General features: G+C 44.0%; 1 protein-coding gene across 1 annotated transcript in view; it reads right to left on the bottom strand.

The window, feature by feature from the left end:
* F8 (coagulation factor VIII) overlaps window positions 1-9,337 on the bottom strand; it is a 138,409-nt gene that overhangs the window by 24,218 nt on the left and 104,854 nt on the right. Inside the window, exons 15-16 of the mRNA XM_069063748.1 lie at window positions 7,184-7,337; window positions 737-946 (exon numbers count right to left, since the gene is read on the bottom strand). Coding sequence (XP_068919849.1) covers window positions 737-946; window positions 7,184-7,337 — 364 coding nt within the window. The remainder of the gene's footprint in view (window positions 1-736; window positions 947-7,183; window positions 7,338-9,337) is intronic.

Below are 9,337 nucleotides of genomic sequence, written 5' to 3'. Positions count from 1 at the left end.
TATATATATATATATATATATATATATATATATATATATATATATATGTATGTTTGATTAAAGTAAGATTGTTAACCCCTTTTGAGTTGCTTTCTTTTAGAAAAGCAGATCAAAGAACCTATGCTAGTAGCCTTCCTGGGTATGTTAGGATGCTTATTGCTACACTATTACCTCCCTATTTTTGGACACTCTTTGAATTCAGCTCAAGCTTCAAGTTTTAGGGGTGGCCACATCCCACTGTGAACTAAAACCCCCAGATCTTTTTCAGACCAACTGCTATCCATCCAGGCTTCTTCTATCTTATACATGTGTGAACTTGATTTTTTTGAACCCAAGTATAAGACTTTACACTGATCGTTATCAGGTTACATCCTCTGTGATTCAGTTCAGTCTTCTACCCTGTCAAGATCTTTTTTGGATCCTGCCTGTTGTTGAGTATATTATCCCCCCTACTAGATTTTTATGCCATGTGCAAATTTGATGAACAGGCCATTTCTGGCTTTAGTTAAGTCCTTGATCAAAATATGGACTAGCCAAACTGAACAAAGTAGGTATGCCCACCATTGAACACTACCACTGAATCACAGAATTGTTGAAGTGTTGAAGCTTCCAATCTCTTATCGTCTCCATTGGACATGTGTTGAGCAGACCTTATGCACAATGGTGGCACACCAGACCACTCCAAATATTTTAGTTCTAGATGAGAAATTATCTAGGAAAACAACTCTTCACTTACCAGGTCCACATCAGAGAAATAAGCCCAGGCCTTACAGTCAAATTCCTTGTCAGTAGGTGCCATGTGGGGCTCCACCTTCCAAGAATAGGTTCTAGTCTCTTCGGGTTTCACCTCCTTTCTAAGGTCACTTTCTTGCCCATGATGTTCCTCGTAGGAAATGAGGCTAGAATAGAAGGAGTAAGGTCGAGAAGCCTGGTTCTTGAAAGTGACCTGCAATAGAGAAAGGATGCAAACATCTCCACAGAAGGAAGTAAGATTTCTTATTAAATTAGCCTGCTCCCTCCACCTAGTCCCACTTTCATGGTTGCTTTTCTCTGGGTTCTCTCACTCAGTCCCAGACCTCTGAGGGTCCCTGGATCTGCCCACCTCTCCTTTATACTTTGGATCACAGGTTATTCAGTCAATAAAATTTACTAAGCACCAGGCACTGAACTAAGCATTGGGGAGGTAAAGAAAGGAAAAAGACAGTCCCTGACTTCAAAGGAGCCTATATTCTAATGGGAGAGATTACATGCAGACTACTCTGTACGAACACATGGGAGGCAGGAGAAATTGCAGGTAATGGAGAGAAGGCCCTGGAATGAAGATGGGAAAGGCTTGCTGAGGAAAGGTGTGGGGGGGGAGTTAGCAGAGACTTGAAGGGAGCCCAGGGGCAGAGAGGCAGAGGGGGACAACCTGGGAAAAGATCTGGAGTCAGGTGATAGAGGGATTTAAATGCCAAACAGAGCATTTTTTTTTTAAAGCAATCGGGGTTAAGTAACTTGCTCAAGGCTACACAGCCAGTTATTTCTGGGTGTGGTGCTAAGTATCTGTGCCTGGATTTGATCCCCAGGCCATCCCGACACTAGAGCTAGTGCCCCACTCGCTGAGTCACCTGGCCGCCCCTAAGCAATTGAGGTTAAGTAACTTGCTCACGGTTACATGGCCAGGTGTTTCTGAGTAGGTGCTAAGTGTCGGAGCCTGGATTCGATCCCCAGGTCGTCCTGACACTGGAGCCAGTGCTCTTACTTGCTGTGCTACCTGGCCACCCCAAAACAGCATTTTTTATTTGATCCTGGAGGTGATGGGGAACCACTGGAGTTTATTGAGTGTGTGTATGTGGGGTGATATGGTGGGACCTATACTTTAGGAAAAGCACTTTGGTGGCTGAATGGATGATGGACTGGAGTGGGGAGAGACTTGAGGCAGTCAGAGCCACCAGCAGCTACTGCCATAGTCCAGGAATGAGGTGATGAGGCCTGCATCAGGGGGAATAGCCATGTCAGAGGAGACAAAGGCTCTGTTTGAGAAAGGATGCAAAAGTGAAGTTGACATGCCTTGCCAACAAATTGGATATAGAGGTGAGAGACAGTGAGGAGTCCAGGATGAGTGACCTCAGAAGTAATAGGAATATTTGGAAGATGGAATGGTTTGGGTGGAAAGATAATGAGTTTTGTTGTGGACATGCTGAGTTTTAGATGTCTACAAGACATCCAATTCAAGATATGTGAAAGGTGGTTGGAGATGGGATGCTGAAGACCAGAGGAGACTTGGGTGGGAATCATCAGCAAAGAGATGATCATTGAATCCATGGGAGCAGATGAGATCACAGAGTGAAGGAGTATAGAGGGAGAAGAGAGGAGTTTCCAAGACAAAGCCATGAGACAATCAAGGAGAAGAGGGTGATGAACAGTATCAAAGACTGCAGAGACAAAAAAGGCCATTGGATCTGGTGATCGAGATGTCATTAGTAACTTTGGAGAGAGCAGTTTTAATGGAATGATAAAGTCAGAATATGGCTGGAAGGGTGTGATAGTAATGGAATATAAAGATTCCCCTGTATTGGCTTGGTTTTCAAATTGATTGTGTTAAAACCCAGAGCTTGTTATCCCACCTGTGGGATGGGCTTGTTGATGTGAAAAGAAAGTCCTGAACTGGGAGGAGCTGGTGATGTAGATTTGGAGAGACAAGAGGGAGGCAGAAGAACTTTTTGGAAGCAGCACCTCGTGGAGGCAGAGAGAGACTAAGAGAATTGCTGGGGGCCACTTTGAATTGCCCTGGACTTTTGAGACCTGCCCCCTGAGCTGTTTTGCTGGTACTTTGTCTATTTTGATGTTGTTTTGCCAGATTTGTCCACTGGTGAAAGACAGTCCTGTTGTTGAAGAAGTCCTGGAACCTGGCTTTTGGTTAAGAAGCCCTGAGACTGTCCTGCAGACAGAGAGTGAATACTGTCCACTGGTGAAGGGCAGTCAGGGGTCTGGAGACTGTCCTGCAGACAGAGTGAATACTGTCCACTGGTGAAGGACAGTGCTGTTGTTGCAGGGGTCTGGGAACCTTTCTGTTGGTTCAGAAGCCCTGAAGAAGGATTTTCTTGTTGTATGTTTACAGAAATCCTGGGAGAGGGCTTTGCTAATGTTTTCAGGGGTTCTAGGACTGTTCTACAGACAGAGGATGAATTAATGAAGGGACTGGCAATGTATCTTGTGGCCTTGCTAAGCCTTGTCTCCCCAGGAACTAAGATTGCTGAGAACTTGCCTCCTGTCAAGATGAAGAAAAGACCTCCATCTGGGTATTAAGTGCTGTGCTTAAACTTGATGTAACTCTGGGGTAGATTCAATTGTGATCCAGGGGTGGGGAACTTTTGACCTTTTTGTGTTCTATGGTTGAACAAATGAATGTAGTTTACTTATGTTTGGAAACTAATCTCCATTTGAGAAGAGGGGTTTTGTGATGGACTAAATGAAGGTATAGCCTGGGGGTGGAGTAGTATTTAGAACAGGGACTTTGTAATTGATTGAATGATTGGAAGGTCCTGGGGTGGGGTAGTCCTTGGAGATTATTTAATCACACTTAGTAAATGCTGTATTTGGAATGATGTCATGTTTTGATCTTCTCTGTTCTTGGTTGGTCACTGAATAAAATGGAGAGAGAGCACCTATGCTGGTATTCTGAACCTTGGGAAGTTGCCTTTGCTTGGCATGACATTACAAAGGGGTTAAGAACACAGTGAGAGGAGAGGAAGTAGAGGACTTATTGTAGCCTTTTCAAAGAGGCTAGCCACAAAAGGTAGGAGACATACAGGACAATAGTTAGGGAGGGTGGAGAAACACAGGCATGTTTACAGGGAGCAGAGAGTGAGCCAATAGACAGGGAGAGATTGAAGATAAGTGAAAGAGTGGAGATGACAGAGTAGTCAATCTGTTGGAGGAGACAGGATGGGGATTGCTTGAGCAGGTAAGGAGAAGGGTCACCACTTCACATAAGTCAAGGGTGAAGGAGATAGTGGCAGAAAGCATCTGAATGATGAGATAAAGAAGAGGGGAGAAAAGAGAGCCCTCTCTGTGAATAGTCTCAATTTTTTCACTAAAATATGAGAAAAGATTCTCAGATGAGAAGTTAGGGGTAGGAAAACCATGAGAGGCTCAAAGAGGGATGAAAAGGTTTGAAAGCAGGAGAACCTTTGTGGAGAGTGGGAGAGTGAGTTGATAAGGGAGGTATAGAGGGACTGCTGAGCAGCAATGACGGCCCATTTGAGGTTGTGTAACAGAAATCGGTAGTGAGCCCAGTCAGAACAGCTGTGTGATTTTCTCCAGCTATGTTAAACAGCACATCAATAGGAGCAAAGGCAGAGGTTGGGAGGAGTGATCTAAATCTGAGGCTTGGCAGGACAAGGTTGATGATATGGAAAAGGGGCAAGGGACTTAAGAGAAAAGGACAGGGTAGAGTTGAACTGGTTCACCAAGAAGACAAGATGGAGAAAAGAGGTGAGTATAGTGAGTACAAAGGTGATGGTCTGGGAGAGAAACTGAGGGGTCGAGTGGACACTGGAGGTCATGGTGAGAAAAAAGAACATGGTTTGGGGTTGCAAGGCAGAAATGAAATGACAACAGATTTTGATTAGATAAAGAAATTCCAGGATTCATAAACATGGAAGTGGTACATTTGTGGGTGAGGGTAAGATCAGGGGTATGTCAATCTTTGTTATAGCTAAAGTGGGGTAGAGGAGGAGCTCATGGGAAATTAGTAAGATAAAGAACTCAGAGCTTAGGATGTTAGAGTACTGATGTACATGCTGAAGTCTCCTAGAATGAGGGCAAGAGTTTGGGAGGAGATATTGTGAGTCAGACACTGAATTCATTTAGGAAAGAAGAGGAGTGTCGACAGACAATAGCTATTATGAGAATATTTGTAAAGTCCTTTGCACAGTCCCTGGAAAACAATAGGTGTTTAATAAATGTTTGTTCCTTTCCTTCTTTCATATGTAAGCACAAGAACCTAGCTGGAGATCTGAAAGGGCCCTCAGAAGGCTTGGACTCCAACACCCTTTTATACAAAGCAGAAAACTGAGGCCCAAGGACACATCAGGAATAAATGACAGAGGCAGGATTTCGGCTCAGGTCCTGTGCCTCCAGATCAGGGGCTCTTTGTACCCCACCCTGCTAAGATGGACCCTCTTCCCAGTCACATAGATTTTAAGCATCACAAAAGATGGTGTTCCTAAGAAAGTTGGGTTAGTCCAATGGCCAAGATTCATTCTGGTTGTCAGGCAAGTTGAAACCAGATCATTTTTGAAAAAAAGAAAGAACTTTTAGTTCTTAATACCCTTAAGGAACAAATTTTTCATTTGGAATTTCAATGACTTTTCCAGGAAGATATATAAAAAAAGCTTTATTTTCTAATCAGTCTGTAAGAGATCCACATGTTATATCAACTTCAAATAAAGTCAATACATTAACTGTTACTACAAACCCCTAAATGAAAATGGAAATGGAAAGATACAGGCAATTCCAAGAAGTGGCTTGGAGTCCAATGTCTTCTGGCTTCTCTGCTAGGCAGTTGCAGTGAATCAAAGGAAGCATCTGTTATATTTGATGCTGTTACAAGCACCTCTACCTGAGGGCATCCTGGCCTTCCTGCCAAAACAACCTTGGAAAGCTCAGAAGCTGATTCAGATATGTAGCTACAGCCAGATTTGCATCATCTCTTACTCCATGCCAATATACACTGAGGGGAGTGGGGAGGAAGAGAGGCTTAGCGATTGGATCCCAACCCTTCTTATCCCCATTGGCTGTTCAGTTGTTTAGTTCTGTCCAACTCTTTGGGACCCCGTGGACCATAGCTTGCCGATACTGTCCATGGGATTTTCTTGGTAAAGATACTGGAATGCTGTGCCATTTCCTTCTCTAATTCTTATCTCCATACCCAATCTCTATTCCTACTCTACCACTGAAATCACATACCCCTACTGTTTTGCCAATCCAAACTGTCCAACCACAACTTCTCACTCAAAGTTCCTTTCTAGAACACTGATCTACAGCAGCCTCTCTAGGGCAGGCCCCTCCATGAGGGGCTCACTGCCTCATGGGAAGGATCCTATTTTTGGTTATCCTTACTATAGCCTAAACCCAGCTTCTGTCTTAGGTGAACTATGGAGAAACATGGATTTTGTACATTCCTAGGATAGTAGGATATGGAGAAAATTGGATTCCCCCAGGGGCAGAAGAACACTGGTGGCAAGAGGGACCCCTCACTCTCCAGGAAATCTACTGCATAGACCTCTCGAAATAGCCAATGTTTCTTAGCAGAGGCTTAGATTGGGGGTATGACTATGGGGCTTAGACTATGGAGTAGACTTTAACCAGTGAGATTTACTGCTATTCCTGTAATGGTAATAGGAATTTGAAGATCTTCTCTACTCCTTAATCAGTCTAAGAGAATTTGAAGACCTTCCCTGCTTTGAAGATAAACTCTGCCCCCTAATAGGCTGAATATGGAGCCTGTGGTGGGAGGAGTTTGCTGAAGGGCGGAGCACAGCCCACAGGAATCTGGGAGTTAGAGCAGCTAGAGGATGGTTGAGAGGAGAGCTCTTAGCCCAGGGAGTCAGTCAGGCTTGTGAGTAAATATTGGTCTTGGGTTGGTTTGTGGGAAGGCTAAAGGACGCTGTGACTGTCTGTGCTGTTGTGGCTTATTAACTTCTTTGCTACTATGATGGAATTGACTTACTGGTTTGGGGATTTGGTTTTCTGGTGTCTGAATAAATGTTTTTGCTTCTGTCTTCTATATGGAAAGTCTGTTATATTTTGTGATTGAGCACCATGCAGGTATATTTATAATGGTCATGGGCACTGTGAATATTGCATTGGAGCTACATTCCTCATCCCCTCCATTATAGAGACATGATCCATTTGAGTCCCACAACAATATTAGGAGATATTAGACATACTATGTGTAATATCCTCCCTTTTTGTTAACAGATGAAGAAACAATGAGGAATAGTGGCTTGCCCAAGGTCACAGTTATTCAATATCTAGGTCAGGATTAAAATTCAAGTCCCCAGAAGGGATCTGACCTGACCTGCAAATGTGTGTATAAGTTGGGAAAGTAGTCCAGAGGGGGTCAGTCATTGTCATTGTCTCCATCATCATCATCAGGTAGATTTTTCCTTTGATGTCTATTTTTCCAACTTACCACAATATAGTCTTCAACTTCTGCTCTGATATATGGCCCCAGGAGGCCCAGGTGTTCAGTCAGCTCCCCACGATCCAGAGGCTCCATAAAGGAACGATCAGCATACTCCTGGAAAACCACTTTCTTATATTTCCAGGCACTGTCATTCTGTACCCTAAAGGGATATGGAAAGAGAGAAACCAGCCAGCTGTCAGTGACCTTCTATCTAAGTTCAGCCCCACAGTGTTGCTGCATTGTACCTGAGCAAGCCAGTCAACATTCAGGAAGGGGCCTCAGGGGAGCACTGCTCTTAGAAGCAGTCATGTCTGCTACTCAAGGAGTCATTCTCGTAAATACTTTTCTATTCATTTATAAGGCAGATGGAAATTGGAGGATAAATACAAGGTGGCTGGATTTCTAAGGCTAAGCCTTCCCTGTTTGTATGGCTTGGTCTTGAAGTGCTCAAGTCAAAGGGTGATTGAGTAGATCCAAAGGACATGGAGGTACACCAGAAAAGCTTGAGGATCAGACAGTGGGACCATTACTGTGAGTTGTTCAGTGCTCATCTATCCAGCTGGGCCATAGGAGGGTTATGGTCTTGGGGCAGTTTCCCTAATTTACCCAAAGTTTGGGAGATCAACTTGGATAGTCATCTTCCTGGAAGCTTCTCTTTTGTTATAGAAGGTCAGCTTACAGTCTCCATCCCTGGTTTTAGTCCTTGACACAGTCTTTGGGACTGCCCTTAGACTGGCATTCACTTGTCACACTGTCAAAAAGAACAACCACAACTGAGAAGTTTCAGGGTTCCCCCTCATGGTCCCTTGGGAATTAATTTTTCCATCTTATTTTAACTGTTGAACACCACACAGGTAGCCTTAGCTGATCAAAACGCACCAGGAACCAACCGATAGACCATCATTTATTAAGTGCCTGCTATGTGACAAGCTGTATGCTAGGTGCTAAGTATACAAATACAAAGGATTAAGCAATCTCTGCCCTCAAGGAACTGACAGTCTACCAGGAGAGAAGTATTTACCACAGAGAAGTATGCTCTGAATAAATATATGAAAAATAAACACAAGGGTGTTACATACAAGGTGGGTAGGGAAGGAGGGGAGAGCAATAGCACTTGGGAAGGAGCAGAAGGAATGAAGGAAAGCCCCAAGCAGAAGGTGGAGCTTCAGCTGTGTCTTTAAGGAAGTAAGGGATTCTGTGAAGCACAGGTGAGAAGAGAAGGCATTCCAAGTGTGGGACCAGACAGTGCACAGGTACAGAGATGAGAGATGAATTGTTGTGGATGAGGAATCTATAGAAGGCCAGTTTGGCTGGATCATAGGTGTAGAAAGGAGATCATTTCTATCAAGGCTAGAAAGGTAAGGGCCTTAGAACCAAACAGTCATTGAGAACCAACAGCACTTCTCAGGTAGGGGAGTGGCATAGTCAAATCTGCATTTTAAGAAAGTCGTTTTGACCTCTGTGTGGAGGAGCACTTGACTGAAGAAAGACTCGAAGCCAAGAGACGCATTGGAGGTGATGGCAGTCCTAGTGCGAGGAGATAAAGAACTGAAGTAAGGAGAGAAAAGGGGATATGACAGGGATGTTGTAGAGATAAAAATGCAGGATTTGTCAATCGATTGGATATGGAAGAGTGAGAAGTTGAAGATAATGCTGAGGGTACAGACCTGAGAGATGGGAAGAATCACCTTCAACAGGAACAGGGAAGTTTGACAGAGGGGGATATGGGGGTGAAAGAAAATGGGCCATAGGGTCGAAGTCTCTAGGACAGCAATGTGGCCCTCCCTGGAAAGAGTACTGCCAAGGTAAGTGAACTTATCCACAGTATTCAAAACGTCTCCATTTGCTATAACTAATGGTTCCATGTATGAATCATGTGCTGTTGGCTGGTGAAGAACCTCTGTTTTCTTGGTATTGACTGTCAGACCAAAATTAGGACAAGCAGCAAAGAACTGATCCATACTTTGTTGCACCTCACCTTCAGGCATTGTCTTAGGAAGATTCTGAAGATCACCTGGTAAGATAAGGTAGTCAACACTGAGGTCTTCTCTCTCTCTCTCTGTCTCTCTCTGTCTCTCTCTCTGTCTCTGTCTGTCTCTCTCTCTCTCTGTCTCTGTCTCTCTCTGTCTCTCTGTCTCTCTCTCTCTCTCTGTCTCTCTC

Source organism: Petaurus breviceps, unplaced genomic scaffold, assembly GCF_028583685.1.
Source record: "Petaurus breviceps papuanus isolate PSGF00001 unplaced genomic scaffold, PetGlider_PUasm1.0 90601, whole genome shotgun sequence".
Lineage (NCBI taxonomy): Eukaryota > Metazoa > Chordata > Mammalia > Diprotodontia > Petauridae > Petaurus > Petaurus breviceps.
This window is presented reverse-complemented; position numbering and strand designations above follow the sequence as displayed.